General features: G+C 52.3%; 1 protein-coding gene across 5 annotated transcripts in view; it reads left to right on the plus strand.

Moving 5' to 3' along the window:
- Nucleotides 1-26422, plus strand: part of LOC134342993 (DENN domain-containing protein 4B-like) — a 59688-nt gene that overhangs the window by 30666 nt on the left and 2600 nt on the right. For all 5 annotated transcript variants that reach the window (XM_063041768.1, XM_063041766.1, XM_063041767.1 and 2 more), the window contains 11 exons: nt 2344-2473; nt 8861-9067; nt 14103-14231; nt 14669-14813; nt 15053-15663; nt 17020-17142; nt 17249-17427; nt 18457-18613; nt 22297-22551; nt 23096-23210; nt 25053-25212. In XM_063041768.1, the coding sequence (XP_062897838.1) occupies nt 2344-2473; nt 8861-9067; nt 14103-14231; nt 14669-14813; nt 15053-15663; nt 17020-17142; nt 17249-17427; nt 18457-18613; nt 22297-22551; nt 23096-23210; nt 25053-25212 (2211 nt within the window). The remainder of the gene's footprint in view (nt 1-2343; nt 2474-8860; nt 9068-14102; nt 14232-14668; nt 14814-15052; nt 15664-17019; nt 17143-17248; nt 17428-18456; nt 18614-22296; nt 22552-23095; nt 23211-25052; nt 25213-26422) is intronic.

Here is a 26422-nt window from a genome sequence, read left to right on the forward strand (position 1 = left end):
GGAACGTTATGGCTCAGTTGTACAAGGTGTTGGTGAGACCGCGTTTGGAGTATTGTGTTCGGTTTTGGTCGCCCTGCTGTAGGAAAGAGGCCGTGCAGCACCAGGGAGTTGGAATTTCTTGTCCCCTCTGTGAAGCCAAATGTCTGGGGAAGTCTCAGCAGTTAATTTCCAGCTCCTGATTCCAGCAGCTGTAGTCTCTGGAGGTTTCTAGTAGACATCTATTGTAGACTTCAATTGTTTTTATTATTTAGAGAGACAGCCCAGTGACAGGCCTTTCCGGCCCACCTACACCGTGTGATCTATTAACCCGTATGGACTGTGGGGAGAAACTGGAGGAAACCCACACAGTCACGGGGAGAACGTACAGACTCCTTACAGACAGCGGCAGGAAGCGAGCCCCGGTCGCTGGCACTGTAGTGGCGTTACGCTAACTGCTAAGCTCCCGTGTCTCCTATTTTTCCCTTTGAGAATCTACCTCAGATTCAGAATAGGTATCGCTGACATATGTTGTGAAATTTGTTGCCTTGCAGCAGCAGTATTGTACTATACGCTAAAAAGTCTATAAATTACAATAAGTATGTACAGTGGAAGCCTGTTAATTGGGCCATCAGTTAATCAGGGCAGCCAGTAATTTTGGAACAGCTCTAAAGAACAAAAAGTAATTGAGAAAATAGCCGGAATTCCCCGAATTTATTTGGGACACTGTGCTGCTTAATTGGGACAGGAGACTGTTGCCAAACAATTTCTAATCAGCATCAGTCGCAAGCACTTGTGTAACCGTTAGACATTACGCCGTGTTTAGAGCAAACAGTTTTTAAAAAGCATCAGTTACTTGTGCTGGGCGACGGACACTGATTCAAAAAGTGCTGATTTTTGATTGGCTTAAGAAAAATTTCAGACCCCTGCCAAGGTGCCACGAGAAGATTTGACACTAGCCGAAAGAAATTACCCTAGGTCATTTGTGCTGATTCTGTTCATTTACAGCCAACCAAAAGAACATGGCCGTATTCTGCCGGCAACTATTCGGAGCTATTGCACAGTCTTATAGTACTTGTAGAGGTATTGGTAGTGTTCTGATTTATTTTGTATTTCACTTAAATACATAATTAAACTAAAGGCATCCGTTAGTCTTGCGAGACCATGGATCTGCGCCTGGAAAGTCTTCACTCTCCAGGGCGCAGGCCTGCGCAAGGTTGTATGGAAGACCAGCAGTTGCCCATGCTGCAAGTCTCCCCTCTCCACGACACCAGTGTTGTCCAAGGGAAGGACATTCAGACCCATACAGCTTGGCACCGGTGTCGTCGCAGAGCAATGTGTGGTTAAGTGCCTTGCTCAAGGACACAACACGTTCCCTCGGCTGGGGCTCGAACTCACGACCTTCAGGTCGCTAGTCCAATACCTCAACCACTTGGCCACGTGCCCACACAAATACATAATTATTTATTCAATTAAACAGCAGTTTGTCTTTTTTATACCTTTCCATGAATCTTAGTTTGGTAAGTGGAGATCACTGCTAAGGTGGCAGGAAGATAGGTTGAGCGCAGCTGTCCAGGAAATGGAGGAAACGCGGGTGGGGGCAGCATCAATAGTGGAGGAAAGGAAAGATGTATTTTTTTTATATCTTTTTTTTGCCTATCACCTGTCCAGCTCTTGGCTCCATCCCTCCCCCTCCTGTCTTCTCCTATCATTTTGGATCTCCCCCTCCCCTTCCAACTTTCAAATCCCTTACTCACTCTTCCTTCAGTTAGTCCTGACGAAGGGTCTCGGCCTGAAACGTCGACTGCGCCTCTTCCTACAGATGCTGCCTGGCCTGCTGCGTTCACCAGCAACTTTGATGTGTGTTGCTTGTTTTTTTTTATATACTATTTCCCTGAAACTTTGGAATTGGGGCAGCTACCTAACTGGGCCAAAATGTGGCAGTCCCGACGTGTCTCAATTAACCAGAATCCCCTGTATATATAAAAATTTAAATTAAATTAAGTAGTGCAAGTACTGAGGTAGTGTTCGTGGGTTCATTGTTCAGACATCTGATTTTGGACAGGAAAAAGCTGTTCTTAAAACGTTGAGTGTGTGTCTACAGGCTCCTGTGCCTCCTTTCTGATAGTAGTGAGAAGGGGGGGGTGTCCTGGTGATTGGGGGGGGGATTGCCACTATTTTAAGGCCCTTTGAAGGTGTCCTCAATGCTAAGGAAGTTGTTCTAGAAGGAGTTGGATAGACATTTGAACTGCAAGGGAGTCGGCAGGGTGGGGGAACGGGTTTGTAGGAAGGCTGCCTGCCCCGTGTGCACTGCTTGGTGCTGTTGACAATGCGGCGTAGTGATGGAGTTCTCGTTCATCCCCGCAGCTACGATGGGTTTCCCCTGCTCCGGCCCGAGCTGTTCGACGAGCCGCAGGAGCTTCCGAAGAGCCAGCATGGTTACAGCCAGCCCCGGAGCAGCGCCCCCAGCAGCCCTGCCCCCCGGAGGACAAAGCAGGTACTGCAGCCCGCGTCTCTGCCTTCCACAGATACCCCATCACGAACACAGCACAGAACCAGGCCCCACTCATCCACACCGATCAGCTCCATCTAACCCAGTCCCGTTTACCCCCGCTCGCCCCACATCCCCAAACCTTTGCTATCCGAGTACCCATTAAATTGAGTGACACTGTAGCTTAGTGGTTAGCACCATGCTATTACAGCTTGGGGCGTCGGAGTTTGGGGTTCATTTCTGACGTCCTCTGCAAGGAGTTTGTATGTCCACACTGTGGGATGCGTGCATTTTCAGCAGTTGCTCTGGCTTCCTCCCACAGTCCAAAGACGTACAGGCTAGTAGGTTAACTGGTCACTGTAAATTGTCCTGTGATTAGGTGCGGCTCAAAGGGCTGGAAGGGCTGTATCTCTAGATAAAATAAATGTTTGTATATCTGCCTCAACACTTCCTCTGGCAGCTCATTTCATATAGGCATCTCCCTCTGGGTGGGAAAAAATTGCTTTTCTGGTTAAATCTCTCTCCTCTCACTTGAAACCTGTGCCCTCTAGTCCATGTTTCCCGAACCCTGGGGAAAAGATTGTGCACATTCTCCGCCCCTCATGATGTTGTACACCTCTGTAAGTTTTGTTTTGGTGTACACGAGTCCGAAAGGTCACCCTCATTGTCCTATACTCTGGTGAGAAAAGTCTCCATAACTCTCGCCCTTAATCCCAGCAACATCCCTGTAGATATCCTCAGTACTATTTCCAGTTTAATCCCATCTTTCCCACAGCAGAGTGACCAAAACTGAGCACAGTATTTCATGTGGCCTCTCCAACATCTTGTACAACTGCAACTTGATATCCCAACTTCTATACTCAATGTCCTCACTGATGAAGACCAGCTTTCTTCACCACCCATTCTACCCGCGACACTACTTTCAAGGAACCCTATACTTGCACATCAAAGTCCCTCTTTTCTACAATACTCCCCAGGACCCTGCTGATAACCGTGAACATGCGTCTTTCGAAAATGCAACACTTTGCAGTTACCTGAATTAAACTTCATTTGCCATTCCTTGGCCCATTTACCCAACTGATCAAGATTCCCCTGTGACTCCTGATAGCAAACTTCACTGTGAACAGCACTGCCTATTTTAGTATCATCGGCCTTGTACATTCACCTGCAGGTGATCGATATGGATGACTCTGTGCTCTTAGCTGCATTTTGTACTACGACCAGACATTCAACTGCAGAGGCGTCTCTGTCCTGACATAGGGATGGCATTCCCAGTGTGGGGGGGGCGGGGGGGCTCTGTCCTGATTCAAGATCAGGCACAGAATGGGCAACTGCATCACCCAGCACTGCATTCTATCCAGCCATTTTAACTCCCCTCCCCGTTCCCACACTCACCTGTCTGCCCTCAGCCGCCTCCACTGCCAGGTGAGGCTCAAGGCAATCTACAGAGAGAGAGAGAGAGCCCCACACCCCCCATTGGGTAGTCTGCAACCTCCTGGGATGAACATTGAATTCTGCAACTTCTGGTCACCTGCTCCCCTTCTGCCTCTTGACTTTCTCCTCTTGATCCCTGATCCATCAGGCTCTCCTACACCCACCCCGGCCCCTTCACCCTGTTTCTATCTGCTCATCACCCACACACTTCCCCCCTCTGTACCCCCTGCCTTCCCCACCTCCCTCTTCTATCAGATTGTACACCTGGATCCACCCATCATCTCCCAGGCTCTGTCGCTGTTCCCACTCCCCCCACCTCCACCTGCCCATCACACCCTTCTCACCTGGATCCACTCATCACCTTCCAGCCTCCATCACTATCCCCACTCCCCCCTCCTCCACCGACCCATCACACACACCCCTCTCCTGGATCCACCAAATGCCTTCCAGCTTTTGCTCCATCAATTAAATTCAGTTAAATTCTCCTGTACTGGCCATCTCCCTCTTGTATCTTTCAGCCCAGGTTAAAGGGTCTTGGCCCGAAATGCCAAATGGCCATCTCACCCCACCCCCCTCTCCCACAGACGCTGCCCGACCTGCTGAGTTATTCCAGCATCCTGTGTGTGGCTCCAGATTCTAGCATCCACAGTCTTCTGTCTCTCTGTGAAATGGCTTCTTCCCCTTGGCCTCGATCAGGGCCTTCAGTCCCAGGCAGCCGTAATGGAACCTCCCCACCTCCCATCCAGGGCACTGAGGTCAACCCTTCGGAAAGGGCAGGAGCTGCTTGAATTTTAAAGCTTTGCTTTGTGGGTGGGGTGGGTGCCTTGAAAACACTAGCTGCCCCTTGAGGAAGAGAAATTCAAAGACTAGCGAATTCTGAAGACCAAACGGGCTGGCTGGCCCTTTGAGGGATCTTGCTGTGACCATGAATTATTTATCACATGTACATCTTGTGTCAGGGTTGTGTTGGAGGGAGCCTGTCATCGTGATTCTAGCACTAAACCTAAGCCATACGTCTTTGGACTGTGGAAGGAATCTGGATCACTCGGAGGAGACCTACACAGTTGCGAGGAGAATGTAAAAACCCCTACAGTGTGCGATGGGAATGGAACCCAGGTCGCTGATTGCCGTAAAGTGTTATGCTAACCACTGTGTTACCATGCGTCCGGGCGATACTGTGCCAGCTGTAGGCTGCTACTGGCCTTCAAGAGCACTTAGTTCACCTTCTTGTGCCAGGAACACTCACCAGCTTCCCACCGAGCACAGAGATGGGTCCAGCATGTCTGTACCAACTGTCGTGCACTTATCCGACGCCCGTCACATTCGCCCAGCGCCTGTTCCTCAGCCCCCACGCTTTGGCCAGTTGAGTCCTCGTCTGTCATTGTGAGGGTCTCTTCCTCCTCCACCCACTGAGGCCATTGGTTCCAGAATCCGGGTAAAAAAAGTACCCTCCCTCCAAAACTTCCTTCCCCTCGTCTCTAGTTTGGACAACTTTGAAAAGTTCCTGTTGCAAGCACAAACAAGAGGAGCGGCTCCTCGTACTCTGCCTGTCTTTCAGGTAACCTGCTCTCCTCAGTCCCTTTGAGTGCCTCTACTTCCTCAGGAGGCTAAAGAAATTCAGCAGGTCTCCTTTAACCCTCATCGATTTTTACAGTTGTACAACAGAAAGCCCCCTCTCTGGATGCATTACGGCTCAGTACAGCAACTGCTCTGCCCATGACCGCAAGAAACTGCAGAGAGTTACGGACACAGTTCAGCATGTCACCAAAACCAGCCTCCCCTCCATGTCATGTCCACACCTCTCACTGCCTCAGTAAAGCAACCGGCATAGTCAAAGGTCCACCCACCCCAAGTATATTCTCTCCTTCCCTGTCCCGTTGAGAAGATACAAAAGCCTGAATCACACCAGCAGGTTGAAGGACAGTTTCTAACTCACTACTATGATAAGATGGACCCTTGACCTTGGTCGGCTGGTGGCACAGTGAGATCAGCGCCGGGCTCGAGAACGGAGGTTCCCGAGTTCGATCCAGTGACAGACCGCCCCCGTGCGCGCTCTCCGTCTGTGCTCGCAATTCGGCCTCATAAAATAATACTTCGAAATGTCTGTGTGAGGCATGGCGCCCCACACAGCCTTTCGAACTGCGCCTTGTAAGGCATGAAAATGCCCGACGCTGGCCTCTCAGGTCTGAGTCGACGTCATCATCATCATCATCGTTTGACCTCACAATTGACCTCGTTGTGCCATCTAGTCTGCTCCACCATTCTATCACGGCTGACTTATTTTCCATCTCAACCCCATTTTCCTGCCTTCTCCCCATAATCTTTGACACCCTTATTAATCAAGAACCTATCCACCTCTGCTTTAAATACAGAGGCATGCAGAAGTTTGGGCACCCTAGTCAAAATTTCTGTTACTGTGAATAATTAGGTGAGTAGAAGATGAACTGATTTCCAAAAGTCATACAGTTAAAGATGAAACATTCTTTTCAACATTTAAAGCAAGATTAGTGTATTACTTTTGTTTTGTACAATTTTAGAGTGAAAAAAGGAAAGAAGCACCATGCAAAAGTTTGGGCACCCCAAGAGATTTGAGCTCTCAGATAACTTTTACCAAGGTCTCAGACCTTAATTAGCTTGTTAGAGCTATGGCTTGTTCACAGTCATCGTTAGGAAAGGCCAGGTGATGCAAATTTCAAAGCTTTATAAATACCCTGACTCCTCAAACCTTGTCCCAACAATCAGCAGCCATGGGCTCCTCTAAGCAGCTGCCTAGCACTCTGAAAATTAAAATAAATGATGCCCACAAAGCAGGAGAAAGCTATAAGAAGATAGCAAAGCGTTTTCAGGTAGCCGTTTCCTCAGTTCATAATGTAGTTAAGAAATGACAGTTAACAGGTGGAGGTCAAGTTGAGGTCTGGAAGACCAAGAAAACTTTCCGAGAGAACTGCTTGTAGAATTGCTAGAAAGGCAAATCAAAACCCCCGTTTGACTGCAAAAGACCTTCAGGAAGATTTAGCAGACTCTGGAGTGGAGGTGCACTGTTCTACTGTGCAGAGACACCTGCACAAATATGACCTTCATGGAAATGTCATCAGAAGAAAACCTTTCATCCTCACCACAAAATTCAGCGTCAGAAGTTTGCAAAGGAACATCTAAACAAGCCTGATGCATTTTGGAAACAAGTCCTGTGGACTGATGAAGTTAAAATAGAACTTTTTGGCCGCAATATGTTTGGAGAAAAAAGGGTGCAGAATTTCATGAAAAGAACACCTCTCCAACTGTTAAGCACGGGGGTGGATCGATCATGCTTTGGGCTTGTGTTGCAGCCAGTGGCACGGGGAACATTTCACTGGTACAGGGAAGAATAAATTCAATTAAATACCAGCAAATTCTGGAAGCAAGCATCACACTGTCTGTAAAAATGTTGAAGATGAAAAGAGGATGGCTTCTACAACAGGATAATGATCCTAAACTCACCTCAAAATCCACAATGGACTACTTCAAGAGGCTCAAGCTGAAGGTTTTGCCATGGCCCTCACAGTCCCCCGACCTAAACATCATCGAGAATCTGTGGATAGACCTCAAAAGAGCAGTGCATGCAGGACAGCCCAAGAATCTCGTAGAACTAGAAGCCTTTTGCAAGGAAGAATGGGCGAAAATCCCCCAAACAAGAATTGAAAGACTCTTAGCTGGCTACAGAAAGCATTTACAAGCTGTGATACTTGCCAAAGGGGGTGTTACTAAGTACTGCCATGCAGGGTGCCCAAACATTTGCTTCGGACCCTTTTTCTTTTTTGTTATTTTGAAACTGTAAAAGATGGAAATGAAAAAGTAATCTTAAAATATTAAAGAAGTGTGTCATCTTTAACTTTATGCCTTTTGGAAATCAGGTCATCTTTTACTCGCTTAGCTATTCACAGTAACAGAAATTTTGACCAGGGGTGCCCAAACTTTTGCATGCCACTGTATACCCAATGACTTGGCTTCCACAGTCGTCTGTGGCAATGAATTCCACAGATTCACCACCCTCTGGCTGAAGAAAATCAAGTTCTGTTTATTGTCATTTAACCGTACACATGTATACAGCCTAACAAATGTAACGTTCCTCTGGACCGGTACATATAACTCACACACAACACGTAAGTAATATTACCACTAGTAAACTAAGGAATAATAAGGTGCATTTATGACACAGGTTTCAAAGTAAACAGTATAACGCTACTGGCTCTGGTACTCATATCAGTTTTAAGCAGACATCCTGCTAGTCTGAGGCTGTGCCCTCTGGTCCCAGACTCCCCCACAGCAGGAAATGTCCTCTCCATTTCCACTCTACTTGAGGCCTTCCGTTGGTCAGGGTCGCACCAGCGGTGTCACAAAAGTTGCCAGTCAGTGTTGAACTCAATGTAGGACTGCCTTAGGGTTTCCAGCTCTGCATTTTTCCCTCTGGTTGGGCATAGCCGCAAGGCAGCGGAGGTTTGAGATCGGAGTTTTCCTTCTCCTAGATGAGCTGCCAACCACAGCTGGTGAGCCCCATCTACCCGAAGAGACTGGCTTTAAGGCGCCAGTAACCCATCTTTGCCCCTTCTCCCTTCAGTAGAAATGGTTCCGCCGGGCTTAGTAGCTAAGCCACACCTGAAGGCCAGGAGCTGGACTTGGTTGTCAGAGGCTGTCTGAGATGCATGCCATTGGGAGCATTTAATAGGTGGTGCGAGCTTGTCACCATTACCATCCCCAGCTATAACAACCTTAAGGAACCACTGCCCACTCTACCTGGGCCTTTTAATATTCACACCCCTTGACTGGTGGGGAGGGAAGATAATCGGAGCAATGTTTCAGCTCTGGATCATTTTAGTGAGCTCTTCACGATCATGCCCTGGCAGTTCCGACCCTCGTAGGTTGAGTGGGGAGAGAGGAGGGTAATGTTCAGGCTAAAGAGTTGATGATTGTTCACATCTGCAGGAGATTAAGCTGGCGCAGAAGGTTGCACTGAAGTACTCTGTGATACCCGAGATGTGGGCCAAGTATCTCCTGGGCCAGTGCTACGCCCTGTGGTTTATCTACCTCCCTACCCTGGTCCGAGCCAATCAGCTGAAAATCCGAGCCCTTCACACCGCCTACGACGTGCTGAAGAAGATGGAGGCCAAGAAGGTGGTCCTGCCTGATGAGGTGCGTGCTGTTCCTGCTGTCTGATCCACCCCAGCGCAGGGAACTCCCAAGCCAGTCACAGAGCCTTTGTCTTTATGAGGCCAGATCTGCAGATACAAACGTGAGCCAAAGGACCTGGTGTTGTGCTGTACTACTCTGCATTTTGCCTTCCACCTTCCCAAGTGCAGGGGGATTCCTGGGATTGGTAGAGAGAGGCATTTGTGTGGGGTAGGGTTCTACAGATGTGGAGTTGATGACAAACCAAGAGTAGCCCTGTTGCTGAAGATCAGAAATAAACTTGGGCCAAGGTGTGGGGAAGTTGGACAGTCTGGACGGCGTGAGTGGGATTAGATGAGCCCAGGTTCGAAAGAGAGATTATCGGTGTGATCTGTTCTCAGATTCAAACAGAGCAAAATAAAAGTTAGTTTAGGATGTGTTATACAGCCCTTCGGCCCAGCTGGCCCATGCTGACCAAGATGTTCATCTAACCTAGTGCCATTTGCCCGAATATGGTCCATATCCCTCTAATCCTTTCCTATTCGTGACCTGTTCTAGTATCTTGCAAACGTTGTTGATGTATTTGCCGCAACCACTTCCTCTGGCAGTTTTTCCATATACGGACCACCCTCTGAGTGAAGAAGTTGCCCCTCAGGTTCTTATTTCCCGTTTCACCACAACCCTAAGTCCTCTAGTGTTTGATTCCCCAACCCTAAGAAAAAGACTGTGTGCCTATTTATTCCCCTCATGATTTTGTACATCTCTGTAAGATCACCCCTCAGTCTTTTATGTTACAAGGGAAAATGTCCTTTCACGCTCAACCTTTCCCCATAACTGAGGCCCTACAGTCCCAGAAAGTTTCTTGGAAATCTCTTCTGGACTCTTGTCAGCTTAATTACATCAGGGTAGCCAAAGCTCTTTGAAATTATCCAGGGGTGGCCTCAGCAACGTGGACTGACTGGATTACTCTTCGAGCTAGTACACATCTGATGGGCCAAGTGGCCTGGTTCATTGCTTATTGACTGCCATACAAATACATGGAGGGAAGACTCCCTTCCTCGCTTAGTTGTCTGACACACTATCCTGCACGACCTTGCCAGCTGATGAGTAGTGTTCATACTACTGATGGGTAGGGTGCCCAACACATGAAAGGGATGGTAGAGACATAGTACATTGCCATCTACTTGGTGTCCAGGGCAGAAAAGAAAAGTGGGGGCGTGAGAGCCCTCATCCCAAGGGGCTCCTTCGGGAAAATGCCTGGGAGAGCAGTTCAAAGTAAATTTATTACCCAAGTACATATACAACCCTGAGATTTGTTTTCTTGCAGGCATACTCAATAGGTTTCAGTGGGTACATTTACTGTCAGAGAAGTGTATACAATATACATCCTGAAATTCTCTTTCTTCACAAACATCCACGAAAACAGAGAAGTGCCCCAAAGAAAGAATGACAGTTAAATGTTAGAACCCCAACTCCCCCTCCCACGCACAAGCATAAGCAAGTTATCAACCCCCCCACACCCTCACCAGCAAAAAAATGCGTCAGCACTCTCCACTAAGAACTTAAACGTGCAGCAAAGCATCATAAAGACACAGACTTGTAGTACCCTAAAGACGAATCATTCACCCGGTAATTCAACATACCACAGGCTGTCCTTCTCCCTAATAAGGGAAAAAGAGGTATCCCCGTTTCACAACGAGAGGGGAAACATAACAAACAACTCGCTGATTTACGATGTTAAGTCTGTTTTATTGTTTTTTCCGAGCTCTGTGCCCAGAGAGTTGGCACCAAAAAGGCACAGCTCTCTGGTCACACAACCCCCCGGCAGCTCCCAATATTCTGTGTTGTCCCACGATGCTTCAGTCAGGGGCACCGGCCTAGAATCAGCACGCCCCCAGAGCCACGAAATCCCAGAACCCTGTCTTCCAGGCCGCGTCAAAAAGCAGCCGGCTGTGAGGCCCTGAGAGCGGGTCCCATTCCCGCAAAGAACCAAAGACAGAGTGTAACTCCAGGTCAGCGTCATCAAAAGAACCAAAGGAGGCACCGGTTAGCGCCATCTTTTCACCCCGCCTCCAGTAAATCCAACAACCAGAATAGAATCAATGAAAGACGAGGCAGACAGGCAACCAATGTGCAAATACAAAAGAAAATAAAATAATAGTAATAAATAAGCAATAAATAGCGAGAACTTGAGAAGAAGAGTCCTTGAAAGTGAGTCCATTGGTTGTGGGAACAGTTCAGTGTTGAGTTGAGTGGTTATCTCCCTGGTTCAAGAGCCTGATGGCTGAGGGGTAGTAACTGCTCTTGATCCTGGTGGCGTGAGTCGAGAGGCTCCTGTACCTTCTTCCTGATGGCAGCGGCAAGAGAAGAGCATGGCCTGGGTGGTGGGGGTCCCTGATGATGGATGCTGCTTTCCTGTGACAACGCTCTGTGTAGATGTTCTCAATGGTGGGAAGGTCTTTACCCGTGATGGTCTGGGCCGCATCCACTGTCTTCTGAAGGATTTTCTGTTCAAGGGCAATATGTTTCCGTATCAGGCTGTGATGCAACCAGTCAATATACTGTACTCTCAACCACACATCTACAAGGTTTTTAATGTTATGTCGAAACTTCACAAACTTCTATGGAAGTAGAAACACTGCTGTGCTTTCTTCATAATTGCACTGCATGCTGGGCCCAGAACAGATCCTCTGAAATGTTAACACCGAGGAATTTAAAGTTGACGACCCTCTCCATCTTTGACTCATCAGTGAGGACTGGCTGACGGACTTCCGGTTTTCTCCTCCTGAAGTCAATAATCAGCTCCTCGGCCTTGCTGACGTTGAGGGAGAGGTAGTTGTGGCACCATTCAGCCAGATTTTCAATCTCCCTCATGTCTGCTGATTTGTCACCATTTTGATTTGGCCTACGACAGTGGTGTCAGCAAACTTGAATATGGCATTGGAGCTGTGCTTACCCTCACAGTCATAAGTGTAGAGTAGAGCTGGGGGCTAAGTACACAGCCTTGTGGTGTACCTATACCTGTGCTGGTGGAGATCGGGGAGGAGACGTTGCCTATCTGAACCGACTGGGGTCTGCCGGTCAGGAGATCGATGATCCAATTGCACAAGGATGTACTGAGGCCAACATCTTGAAGCTTATTGATTAGTTTTGAAGGATGAGAGTATTGAATGTCGCGCTGTAGTCGATAAAGATCATCCTGATGTTTGCATCTTTACTGTCCAGATGCTCCAGGGTTGAGTGAGAAGCCAGTGAAATGGCATGTGTTACGGCCCTGTTGTGCCAGTAAGCATATTGGAGCAGATCCAGGTTGCTTCTCCGGCAGGAGTTGAGGGTGTTTCATCACCAGCCCTTCAAAACATGTTATCACAATGGACGATAGTCGTTGAGGCAGAGTACTGGGTTCTTCTTAGGCATTAGGTATGTTTGAGGCCCGCAGGTGGGTACCTCAGACTGCTGAAGCGAGAGGTTAAAGATTTCAGCAAACACTCTAGCCTGTTGATCAGCACAGGTCTTTAGTATTTGGCCAGGTACACGATCTGGGCCGGATGCTTTTTGTGGGTTCACCCTCCTGAAGGATGCTCTCATGTCGACCCCAGAGTCTGAAATCACAGGGGCAGCAGGGGCTGTGGGAGTTCGTGAGCATTCCTCCATGTTTTGACAGTCAAGGTGAGCATCAAAGGCGTTGAACTCATCTGGAAGCAAAGCTCTGTTGTCACCTATGTCGCTTGGTTTCACTTTGTAAGAGGTGATAGCGTTCAAGCCCTGCCAAAACTGTTGAGCATCCTTTGGTGATTCAAATATAGTCTGGAATTACCACTTTGCCCATGAGATGACTTTCCAGAGCTCGTACCTGGACCTCTTGTATCTTACTTGGTCGCCAGACCTGAATGCCTCTGATCTGGCCCTCTGCAGACTGTGGATTTCCTGGTTGGGAAAGACACTGAATGATTTCGTGAGACACAGGCGTCTACAACTATTTTGATGAAGTCTGTTACGACCGTGGTTTATTCATTCAGACCCACTGTCTCAAAGCAACCCTGTAGCTTCTCCTCTACCTCAGGCTTGTCGTTCTCATCTCTGGAGCTTGGCCCTTCAGCCCCGGCCTGTTTGCAGGTAGGAGAAGGCAGCCGAGTGATCGGATTTACTGAAATGCTGTAAGGGCATGAAATGGTAGGCATTCCTTATCGTAATATAGCAGTGCTCCAGAGTGTTGGCATCCCCAGTGCTACAGATTATATGCAAGTATTAATTGGGCAGAGATTTCTTCAAGCAAGCCCGGCTGAAGTCCCCAACTGTGATTTGAAATACTTTGGGGCGGATTGTTTGTTGTTTGGAGACCAGTATCTGAAGTACCTGATTCCAGTTGGTCAGTGGTGGTATGTAAACTGAGGCAGCTGGAGCCCAGCTGAACTGGTGGTATAAGTGGGTAGAGCTGTTGTCTCATTGCTGCAACAATCCCAGTTCAATCTCCACCTCTGTGTACACTCAGGAAGTTCAGAGGAGATTCAAAAAGATGCGAGCATTTCAGGGTCTAACTTATAGGGACGGGTTAAGCAGGGGGCTTTTTCTCTTGTGGTGAACTTATAGAGGTGTACAGAATCACGAGGGGATAGGGGATTCAACTGCAGGTCAGTGCAGGTTTAGGGTGGGGCAGAAAGATTTAAAAGGGACTCAACGGCAATGTGTGTGGAGTTTGCACATCCTCCCTATGGCTGTGTGAGTTCCCCCAGGGGGCTCACCCGACATCTCAACCACATGTGGAGTTAGTGGGTTAATCAGTTTCTATAAATCCATCCCTAACCAGTGAGGGAATTCCGTGTGGATGGAATGGGATGCTGTTCCTGTATTCTGTGACACACACAGATTTCACCTTCCTTAAGGCGGGGAGGTTGATGTGGGGCAGGTTGGGATGGGCGGATGTGGCCAAAGGCTCTGTTTCCGAGCTGTAGGAGCAAGGCGTACCTCCCCCTGTGCTCTGGGACTCTTCACCAGATTCCAGGTTGGGGGTCCCAGATCGAGTGCGACTCTCTCACTCTCCCTCTGTCTGCCCCCTCAGGTGTGTCACCGGATGCTGATGCAGTTGTGTGGGCAATACGGGGAGCCAGTGTTGGCTGTCCGTGTACTGCACGAGATGAAGAAAGCTGGAATCATCCCCAACGCCGTCACCTACGGATACTACAACAAGGTGGGATGTGGGGGCAGCTGGGCCTTTACCTCACGTCTTCCCTTCTGTCGCTCTGGCCCCCCCCCCGCACCTCCATCGCTCCTCTCTCCCCCCCCCCCCCCGCAGCACAGTCACTCTCCCCCACCTCCGTCACTCCGGACTCCCCCCACCTCCTTCACTCCGGACCCCCCTCCCCTCCTCCGTCACTCCGGACCCCCCCCACCTCCGTCACTCCGGACCCCCCCCACCTCCGTCACTCCGGACCCTCCACCCACCTCCATCACTCCGGACTCCAGACCCCCCCCCCACCTCCGTCACTCCAGACCCACCCCCCCAGCTCTATCACTCCGGACCCCCCCCAACCTCCGTTGCTCCGCCCTTTCTCAACCTCATGCTCCCTTCCCCACACCGAACCATGGTCATACTGACCGTTCTCTCCCCACCCCCACCCCCAACAGGCGGTGCTGGAGAGTAAGTGGCCGTCCCGCAGTCAGGGGGGGCGCCTGAGGTGGGCAAAACTCCGCAACGTCATCATAGCAACGGCCCAGTTCCGCCGGCCCCTCCGGGAGCGACAGGGACAGCTGGTGGCAGGGACTGTGCGGGGTGAGTACAGGGGCAAGAGTGTCTGACCCCTTCCCAGAAGGGGTGAGGGACTGGGGGGCAATCACAGAGGTGGGGCGGGGAGGGGTGTAGTGGTTGGAGGGGTTATGGAGATGGGGAGGACGTCACAGACGGGAAGGGGTGTAAGAGGGAGAGTGTCGCTGAAACTGGGAGGGAGGGGGTTGTGGGATGGGGAGCGATGCAGGGTTAGGTTAACGCTGCCCTCTCTTTTCCCTGCACAGATAGATCCCGGGAGGAGGGTGTGAAGGCTGCACCCCGGGCCACACTGCAGAGACACACCACCTGGTCAGGCAGCAGTGGCAGCCTGGACTGGGAAGTACATTCCCCTCCCCTGGTAAAGAGCAGGAGCACCAGCTGTGCCAGGACCAAGAGCAGCCCTCTCTCCCAGGACCGGACCCCTGGCTCTGCTTCCCCCAACTGGGCTGGGCGTCTGGTCAGCAGGGTCAGCCGTGCCTCGTCTCGGGACCGTCTGCCCAATGGGCCATCCAGAGCTGGCCTCCGGGCTCCGTTCACCAGTCCCCGTCGTCTCAAGCCACCCAAGGGCGCCTCCCCCGCGTCCCAAACAGAAGATCTGTCTCCCGAGGGTGGGGGCCAGTGGTCGGACGTCCGGCCTGGCCGGAGGGGGGGCAGTGGGCTGGATGAGAACTCCAACAACGTCCGGCTGACTGGCCGCGGACTCTCCCGGAAGATCCAAAGCCTGCTGACCGCCTCGTCCAACCGGAGGCCAGCGCAGGCCCCAGCCGGAGCGCTCGGCCGCTCCTCTTCCCTGGCACGGCAGACCGGCTCAGCGGAGAGACTGGGGCCGCAGGCAGCAAGAGACACGGACAGCGAGGTGAGCACCAGGCTCAGGAAGCCTGTCCACTCTCTGCGCAGCAGATGGGTCTCTCTCTGTTTGTCCGTGCGAGTCTCTCTTTCTCTCTGCTTCTGGGTCCGCGTGTCCATCATTGTATCTGTGCGTCTGCCTTTCTCCTGTGTCCACACGTCTGCGTGTCTGTGTCCATCCTTGCACCTGAATGCCCATCTTTCCGGCTGTGCGCGAGCCTTTGCATGAGTGTGTCTGATTGTGTGTCTGCCTGTTCACGTGTGTGCATGAAGTTAGCTGCTGCCTGTTACGCCACTGGAATTTAGGGCAGCAACGAAGGTCCCCCCTCTCTGTCTGTCCCTGGCCATTGGTGCCCCCGGTGTGGTTCAGAGCCCACATTTCTACATCCTGGAAACTCAGGCACACGTTCTTCATGGCTGTTTCTGTAACAGTTTTGTTTGACCAGTCAGGGTTGTTAGCCCTGAGCTGAACCCTGGAGGACCGAAGGACCAGTCTTAGTCTGGCCTCTACCCTTTGATCTGTTTGGCATGGCTGACCCTGAAGCCTTGACTCCATCCAGCACAGCTCTCTGGGTCATTGAGGTAAGCAAGCCTCCAAACCCCAGGACAAAGTCGCGGTCCTGTCGGAGGAGAGGACTGCAGAAACGATCAAATATGGAAAAGTCTGAGAAACCCACCTGGAAAATTAAGAACATAGCAGAACAGAAACAGAAAATGCTGGAGATGCTCAGCTGGTCACACTGCGCCTGTGGTTAACATTCCGCAGGTTAAGCCACTCTGCTGTGCCGGGGAGGAGGAGGAGCTGGGCGCTCTGGCCAGGGCCTGTGCCAGTCTCCAGTTGGATGAGGAAAACAGATTAATGTTTCAGTTCTAGGAGCCTTTGTCAGAATATACTGCCGGGGCAGGGAGGGGCAGGGTAGAGGTACAGAACTGTGAAGACAAGTAATTCAGTGATTAAGGCCGGGCCAGTTCCAAACTGGGTACTGTGGATGGGTGGTTGATGGTCAGAATGGACATGATGGGCTGAAGGGCCTGTTCCTATAACTGAGATATTCCACAGAATTAAAAAAAATAGCAACATTAATAAGGTGAGTGATGGAGAGGGGTACGGGGAGCAGGGGTTAGTGAAACGGAGGGGTGTAGGGACTGAAAGGGGTCACGGAGTGGGGAGGTGTGTAGGAGGTGGATAGGGCTATGGAGACAGAGGGGTGTTGGGGCTGAAAGGGGTTATGGAGACAGGGAGGGGTGTAGGGGCTGGAGAGTTTTACAGAAATACGGAGGGGTATTGGTGCATAGGCAGGTTATGATCCCCCCCCCCCCCCCCAGTACTGTCCAGCACTCAGTGACAGACTCACTGTGTTTCCAGGATCGGGTGTCAGCGACCGACCGTGAATCCACTGACTTGGACTCGTCGAGCTCTGACCTGCGAGAGATGGCGGACTCGCGATCCAGAACATCCTCCTGCAGCCTGCAGACATCCACCGTCGAGGTGAGGGGGGGAGAGGGAGATATCTGCATTCACATGTCCCTCCAGGGGCCACCGGTGCCTCAGCCTCGCCCTGCTGTGCGTGACCCGCTCTCTGCCCTGCCCCCAGGTGCTGCTGTCGAGCTGCTCGCGCTGTACGAGCTGTGCCTCGCTGGTCTACGACGAGGAGATCATGGCTGGCTGGGCGGCGGATGACTCCAACCTCAACACCAGCTGCCCCTCCTGCTCTTCCTCCTTCGTCCCTCTGCTCAGTGTCGAAGTACATGAACCTCAGATCCCGACAGCCAGGTCAGTGCTCAATCTACCTCCCCCCTCCCTCCCCACCAACTCTGATCACGTGATACTTGCCATCCCTTCCCCCCACTCCCCAACTTCAGCCCCCGCTCCCCTTCACCAGGCTCCCCATCTTCCTCCTCCCCCTGTCCTCCCACTCCCCTTCCCCACCCCCTTACCCCCATATCACATGTTCCCTCCTCCCCATTTCCCACATTTCCCCCTTCCTGCCTTTACCCTTCTGCTTCCCCCCTTCTGCCCTACCCCCATACCCCTGACCCCCTTGCTCCCCTCCCCATCCCTCCTTCACCCCTCCCCTTCCCCCTGCCTTCTTTCCCTCTTGCACTTCTCCCCTTTCTGTCTGCTTTCTCACCCTACCTTTTCCCTCACCCTACCCCTCCCCTTCCTACCCCACCCCTCTCCTTCCTAGCCCCTCCTCCTTCTTCCCCTCTTTTTCTTCCTTCCCCCCCTCTTTTTCTTCCTTCCCCACCTCACTTTTCTCTCTCTCACCCCCTTATCTGTTTTCACACTCTTTGGCCTGTCTCCCCTTCCCCCTTCTGCCCCCTCCCCTCCCTCTTCCCCCTTCTGCCCCTCCTCACCCCCTTCCTTCGGCCTCCTCCCTCTTCTCCCCTCGCCCCTCCTTCTACACCCTCCCCTTCCTTCCTTTTTGCCCCTCCCCTTGCGCCCCTTCCTTCATGCCCCCTCCCCTCTTTCACCCTCCAATCACTTCAGTCTGTCCATAACTCTGATCATCTCCCCCCTTTTCCCTCCCTCCATCACCCTTCCCTTACCCACCCCTCCCTGTCCACCACTGCCTTGCCTTCCTCCCTTCTCCCTCCCTACCTACCCCCTCTTCCACTACTTCTCTTTCCTTCTAACCCCACCCCTTCTAAAACCAACCCTTCTGACCCCACCCCTCCTAAACACGCCCCTCCCCCCTCCAGCCCCTCCCTGTCCATCCCTCAAGCTGCGGTTTGTGCCCCGGTCGCCGGGGCTGCGGCTGTGAGAAAGTTAACGGGCGGCTTGCACTGTGACTGATTGCAGTTCGCGGGAAGGCTCGGTGAGTGGCGCCAGCGTCCCCCTGTCCCTGACCGACCACTCGGGGAGCAACACTCAGTCGCCCGTCTTGAGTGACCGCGGTCACATCCTCAGCGAGGAAGAGCCTGTGATGGAGGGTACCGGCCGGTGGAGCAGCATGTCGGTGAGTTCTGACGAAAGGCTCCACCTCCCCCTCCCAAACCTCTTGCCACCTCTCCCTCGAATCCATCCTCCACACTAAAGTGTAAGCCCCTTCACCAGTCAGGACCTCGGAGACTCGAAGTCACTGGCAGCCAAATAAAACTTTGGGTAGGAGTACTGTGTTCAGTTCTGTTCACCCCATTGCAGGAACTTTGGGGAGGGAGTTCAGAAGAAGTTCTCCGTGTTGTATTTCGGTGAGAGCACATGAGTTATAAGAAGAGGCTGTACAGACTTGGGTTGTTTTCTGTGGAGTGTCGGGGAATTCGTGGTCCTGGAGATGAGCGGGGGAGGGTTCTGATCGAGCAGAGTTCATTGGGTGGGTCCAAGCTCAGCCAGCTGTAGCAAAACAACATACTCTTTCCATGGGCAGCATGCAGGTGTTTCAGGAACATTGGGCACCGGTTGCGGAGTGCGGGAGGTGGAGAAAGTGTCATCCTCAAAAGTGTTAGTTTGGTCTGTGTTAGTCATGATCTGTCTGGGTTTTGCTTGCTCTGTAGTGGTTTGAATTTGTAACAAGTGTAGTTTTGAATGGAAAAAGAGGCGACCTAATAGAGGTTTGTAAAATACTGAGAGGCAGAGATACAATAGACGGTCTTTTCCCCAGGGTAGAAATTTCTAACATTATAAGACATACCTTTAAGATGAGTGGACGACTTCACACCGTCCCACCTCCAGTTCCTGGCAGGTCAGCCACAACTTTAAATGTTAAAGAGTAGCTTTATTTGTCACATGTACATGGAAACGTACAGAGAAATGTGTCGTTCGCATCCACGACCAACACAGTCCGAGGATGTGCTGGGGGCAGCCAGCAGTCGCCACGTTTCTCGCACCAACACAGCATGCCCACGACTTAGTAACCCTCGCCCTCGCTAACACTCGCCCTCACTGACCCTCGCCCTCGCTAACACTCGCCCTCACTGACCCTCGCCCTCACTGACCCTCACCTTCACTGACCCTCGCCCTCGCTAACACTCGCCCTCGCTGACCCTCGCCCTCACTGACCCTCGCCCTCACTGACCCTCACTTTCACTGACCCTCGCCCTCACTGACCCTCGCCCTCACTGACCCTCGCCCTCGCTGACCCCCGCCCTCGCTGACCCCCGCCCTCGCTGACCCCCGCCCTCGCTGACCCCCCCCGCCTTCACTGACCGCCCCTCGCCTTCACTGACCCTCCCCTCGCCTTCACTGACCCCCCCTGCCCTCACTAACCCTCGCCCTCACTAACCCTCACCCTCACTAACACTCGCCCTCACTGACCCCCCCGCCCTCACTGACCCCCCCGCCCTCACTGACCCCCGGCCCTCACTAACCCCCCCTCGCCTTCACTGACCCCCCCTCGCCTTCACTGACCCCCCCTCGCCTTCACTGAACACCCCCTCGCCTTCACTGACCCCCCCGCCCTCACTGACCCCCCCGCCCTCGCTGACCCTCGCCCTCGCTGACCCTCGCCCTCGCTGACCCCCGCCCTCGCTGACCCCCGCCCTCGCTAACACTCGCCCTCACTGACCCCTGCCCTCACTGACCCCCCCCGCCTTCACTGACCGCCCCTCGCCTTCACTGACCCTCCCCTCGCCTTCACTGACCCCCCCTGCCCTCACTAACCCTCGCCCTCACTAACCCTCACCCTCACTAACACTCGCCCTCACTGACCCCCCCGCCCTCACTGACCCCCGGCCCTCACTAACCCCCCCTCGCCTTCACTGACCCCCCCTCGCCTTCACTGACCACCCCCTCGCCTTCACTGAACACCCCCTCGCCTTCACTGAACACCCCCTCGCCCTCACTGACCCCCCCGCCCTCACTGACCCCCCCGCCCTCACTGACCCCCCCGCCCTCGCTGACCCTCGCCCTCGCTGACCCTCGCCCTCGCTGACCCCCGCCCTCGCTGACCCCCGCCCTCGCTAACACTCGCCCTCACTGACCCCCGCCCTCACTGACCCCCCCCTCGCCTTCACTGACCCCCCCTCGCCTTCACTGACCCCCCCTCGCCTTCACTGACCCCCCCGCCCTCACTAACCCTTGCCCTCACTAACCCTCGCCCTCACTAACACTCGCCCTCACTGACCCCCCCGCCCTCACTGACCCCCCCGCCCTCACTGACCCCCCCGCCCTCACTGACCCCCCCACCCTCACTGACCCCCGGCCCTCACTAACCCTCACCCATACATCTTTGGGAAGTGGGAGGAAACTGCAACGCCCAGAAGAAACCCAGGCGGTTACAGGGAAAATGTACAATTCCTTACAGACAGCAGCGGGAATTCAATTCCAATCTTACGCTCGCCATTGCCAAGTGCTGCACTGTTTGGCTCGGGCAGATGCTGGGCCATGCCAGGTGGGCCCACTCGCTGACTCCAGTGCCAGGCAGTACCCAGATCGTGGTTACAAACTGCAGACACGGGGGATCTCAGACTGACAACAGAAAATGGTCAGCCGCCGCTGTCTATCACCCAGACCCAGACGCGGCCTGGAAGACTAGCACGTCATCAGGGTTCCGGGGTTTCGTGGCTCCGGGAATGTGCTGATTTTAGGCCGGTGCCCCTGTCTGATGCGTTGCAGGAGGACACAGAACATTGGGAGCTGCAGGTTAGCTGCCGAGTGCTGTATGCCCAGAGAGCCGACTTTCCTGGCACAGAGCTCGGAAAAGGCGACACAACAGATTTTTAACATCGTAAATCAGCGAGTTGTTTGTTATGCCTTTCCCTGGCTGTGAAACAGGGACACCTGTGTTTCTGGTATTAGGGAGAGAGAGAGCCTGTGGTATGTCGAATTATTGGGCGAATGTGTGGTTTTTGGGTACTGCAAGTCTGTGTCTTTATCGATGCTTGCTTCACGCTTCAGTGCCTGGAGGGTGCTGAAGCTTTTTTTGCTGGTGGGGGTTGCTCATGTGTGGGAGGAGGAGTTGGAGGGTTGGCTTTGGGGTTCTAACATTTAACTGTCAGTCATTCTTTGGGGCAGTACTCTGTTTTCGTGATGTTTGCGAAGAAAGGGTATCAGGAAGCATACTGTATACATTTCTCTGACATTAAATGCACCTATTGAATGTTCACCTATTGAACACTAAACTGCCACTTAGGCATTTGTCTATCACTCAGATGTTGGACCAACGCCCAGATTTTTTTTATTGTAACCCAGATGTCAAATGTTTGTCTGTAACAAAGACGTTGGTCTATAACATAAATGCCAGCCTGTAACACAGACGTTGGACTGTAACACAAATGCCAGCCTGTAACACAGACGTTGGACTGTAACACAGATGCCAGCCTGTAACACAGACGTTGGACTGTAACACAGATGCCAGCCTGTAACACAGACGTTGGACTGTAACACAAATGCCAGCCTGTAACACAGACGTTGGACTGTAACACAGATGCCAGCCTGTAACACAGACGTTGGACTGTAACACAGATGCCAGCCTGTAACACAGACGTTGGACTGTAACATAGATGCCAGCCTGTAACACAGACGTTGGACTGTAACACAGATGCCAGCCTGTAACACAGACGTTGGACTGTAACACAGATGCCAGCCTGTAACACAGACGTTGGACTGTAACATAGATGCCAGCCTGTAACACAGACGTTGGACTGTAACACAGATGCCAGCCTGTAACACAGCCGTTGTCTTTCTGTCCTCGCTGAGTTGCAGAGCTGGTTGGGGTGCGGCAGTGGGGAGCTGGAGCCGGAGCGGGTGAAGGTGGCCTACGTTAGCCCCCTGGTTCTGCGCAAGGAGGTGGAGAGCCTGCTGGAAAATGAGGGTGACTCAGTGCTGTCGCAGGTTGAACTCATCGACAACCATCCCATCATCTTCTGGAACCTGGTCTGGTACTTCCAGCGGCTCGAGCTGCCGCACCACCTGCTGCGACTGGTGCTGACCTCGCGCCACGCCCGCGCCACGCCACAGGTACACGCGCACCTCGGGGGCAGGTGGCAGTCCGCGCTGCACCACTATTCACCCAGCACCCCCTCCCCTCCCCCGGAGATAGAGGGCACTGCCCGCTGAAAATGAGCCACGCTGAGCTCAACACAGACTCCGCCGAGGACGGTGTGAACGGTTGGAGAGGAGGGATCTCACAGAGAGGGAGGCACACCCAGCAGGGAGATGAAGAGCTGGTGGTCAGATGGGGGTTCAGGGGGTTGGGTTCTGTTGGTATGAACACAAACCTTCATCTCAGTAGTGTGTGTGTGTCTCTCTCTCTGACGACCCCGGCGCCCCCCTCTGCCGACCCCACCGACCCGGCCCCTCCGCCACCCTTGCCCCTCTCTCTGCCACCCTTGTCCCTCTCTCTGCCGAGCCCGCCCCCTCTCTCTGCCAACCTTGCCCCGCTCTCCATCCCTCTGCCTTGCTTTCTTTCTGCCCACCTGTCTGTGTCTCTGAATTGGGGAGAGGTGTCAGTTTGCCCAGGTGGCAGTGGAAGGTGCTCTGACTTGTGTCTGTGTGTTTGCAGGAGCCCCCGGTCTGGGTGTGCAGTAACGTGATGCTCCGTGTTCGCACCCTGTGGGACGTCCTGACCGTTGACCCGGACCATTGCCCCCCACTCTATGTCCTCTGGAGGATGTACAGTAAGTTGCTGACTCTCACGCAGTCCCTGGCCCTGCTCGGGCACCCGAGGGTACCCAGAGCAGGAAGGGTTGCATGTTCTGCGGGATGGGGAGAGGTTCCCCACTGACCTGACCGAGTGCAGGGAACTGGGCTACTGTGTGGTACTGAGGCCAGGCGAGTGAGAACACAACCTCTGGGCCGGGGGAGGTGTCTGTCACTGGACTCGAGGGGTCAAGGTTGAATTTATTGTCAGATGAATGCACGGGGGCGGGGGGAGGCATCTTAAAACCGATAGCAACATCTGATCTCTGTTCAGCCATGAAATGCACATTTCTCCAACCACCCAGCATCCTATAAAGTCAAAGTGAAGTTTATTATGAATGTGCTGGAGCAGCAAAAGGCCTACTTGAAGCAGCATTCACAAGAAGAACAAAGCAAACACAATTTATACCCAATTTTTACCTGAAAAAACACAAATAGAACAAAAACAAACCCACAAAATCTGTTGTAATGCCAAGGGATCAAAGTATTAGAATTGATTTATCATCGTCACGTGTACAGTTAAAAGCTTGTCTTGCATACTGTGCATACAAATCAAATCATTACCCAGTGAAGTGAACGAGGAGTAACAGAGCACAGAATAAAGTATAAATGCTACAGAGAAAGTGCAGTACAGGTAAATGATAAACTGCAAGACCATGAGGAGGTAGATTGTGAGGCCAAGAGTCCATCTTGTCATACAGAAGGTCCATTCAAGAGTTAGCAGTGGGATAGAAGCTCTCCTTGAGCCTGGTGGTACCTTCTTTCAGTTTTTTGTATCTTCTGCCCGATGGGAGAGGTGAGAAGAGGGAATGTTCGGGGTGGGTGGTGTGTTTGATTCTGCTGGCTGCAAGAAGCGTAGACAGAGTCCGTGGAGGGGAGGCTGGTTTACATCATGCACTGAGCTGTGTCCGTGCCCCTCTGCAGCTTCTTGCCGTCACATACAGAGCAGTTGCCGTACCAAGCCATTATGTATGCAGACAGGATGCTTTCTATAGTGGTCATGGTGTTCCTGTGTTGAGGCAGTGCGAGTTGGGTCAGGAACCAAATGGCTGAAGGGGAAGTAGGTGTTCCTGAACCTGGTGGAGTTGGACTTCAGCCTTCAGTACCCCCTGTCTGATGGAGACCATGCAGAGACTGAATGCCCCCAATGCTGCGGATCTTTGAGGATGCACGTTGCCCGTTTGAGGCAGTATCTCCTATAGATGAGACCGATGGTGGGGAGAGATGTGCCCGTGATGTACTGGACAGAGTCCACGATCTTCGCAGCCGCCTATTCGAAGTCCTGTCCCAGATCAAGGTGCTCCCAGTCAGAATACTTTCAACAGTACATTTCAGAATCAGGTTAATTATCACTGACGTGTGTCAAAACATGTGTTGTTTTGCGGCAGCAGTACAGTGCAATACATAAACTATACCATTAAATTATAATAAGAAACGGGAATTTATGTACTTAGCGATACAGCACGGAATAGGCCCCTATAGTCCTTCGAGCCACCCCGCCCCAGACACCCCACAACACCAATTAACCCTAACCTAATCACGGGACAATTTACAGTGACCAGTTGAACTACCTGGTGTGACTTTGGACTGTGGGAGGAAACCGGAGCACCCGGGGGAAAACCCTTGTATTTCACAGGGAGGACCTGCAGAGGCTCCTTAAGAATGGCGCCGGAATTGAACGCCCGAGCAGTAATAGCGTCACTCGGATACGCTACCTTAAATAATCAGCTCTTTAGTTGCGCTGGCGTTTTGTGAGGGTGGTCGAGGTGGCGACACTCAGCCCGAGGATGTTGACAGAGGGATTGTGTGGCCTTGTGCAGGTCAGATCCCACAGCACCGGTGGAGGACAGTGCAGCATCCTGTCACGCTCAGCTACCTGGAGGATGTGGTCACTCATGTGGGGCTGAATGAAGTGCACAAGGCCATCAGCCTGATCCGGGACACGCCACGCCTTCAGGAAGCTGGTTCTCCACAGCAGAGGTAGGGGATGCAGAGGGGTGTTGGGGGGTGGAAAGAACAGTCCATAATCCTACCTCTGAACCATCCACTAACCCTGCCCTCCCACTTCCACCCCAATTCCTGCCAACACCCATCAGTCCCTGAACCTGTCCTCCTATTTCCCCATTCCATCCTCCAGCACAGTCCTTTTCCCTGTAATTTCCCCTAACTCTTCCCCTCCTTCCAGTAGCTTCTCCCTTCCTCCCCCCAGTACATTCCCCTAACTCCCTCTCTCCCTCCCCTGGTACGTCCCTTAATTCTCTCCCACACCCCGGTACATCCCATAACTCTCTCCCTCACCCAGGTACGTCCTGTAACTCTCCCCCCCCCCCCCGGCATCTCTAATAACTCATTCACTCTCTCCCCCAGTACCCCCAGTAACTCTCCCTCTCACTCCCCTGGTACTTCCCATAACTCTCTCCCTCCCCCACAACCCCATTATGTCCCGTAACTCTCTACCTCCCCCCGGTACGTCCCCTGTGCTTTCCAGTTTTAAACGCTCTTCCCCCAGGGAAAAGACAGTGTGACCATCCATTTTATCTATGTCCTTTATGATTTTATAAGCTCACCCCTCAGCCTCTTCTGCTCCAGGGAAAACAGTCGCAGTCTGTCCAGTCTCTTGGGCTCAAAGAAACTACAGAAGAAGCAGGCCCTTCAGCCCATCTAGTCCATGCCAAACTATTATTCTGCCTAATCCCAGCCACCCACATCCAAACCATGGCCCTTCATGCTCCTCCCATCTATGTGCCTATCTTTATTTCTCTTAACTGTTGAAATCAAACCCACATTCACCACTTCCACTGCAGTTCATTCCACACCCTCATCACTCTCCCAGTGAAGGAGTTTTGCCTCATGTTCCCCTTAAACATTGCACCTTTCACCCTAAACCCATGACCTCTAGTTGAAGTCTATCCCAGCCTCAATGGAAAAAGCCTGCTTGCATTTATCCTATCTATACCCCTCACACTTTTAAATGCCTCTAAGATCTCCTATCATTCTCCTGCGTTCCAAACCTATTCTCCTGTCTTATTCAGCCTTTCCCATAACTCGCCCTCAAGTCCTCATAAAGCTCTCCTGTATTCCTCCTATAATTCCAACATTACAGTCTTGGTACTGTCCCAGAGAGCCTACATGCTTGGCCATGTTCTCCTTAAGTCGTGCTGACTAGGGCATTGCACACCAATTCAGGTGA

Source organism: Mobula hypostoma, chromosome 2 (assembly GCF_963921235.1).
Source record: "Mobula hypostoma chromosome 2, sMobHyp1.1, whole genome shotgun sequence".
NCBI lineage: Eukaryota > Metazoa > Chordata > Chondrichthyes > Myliobatiformes > Myliobatidae > Mobula > Mobula hypostoma.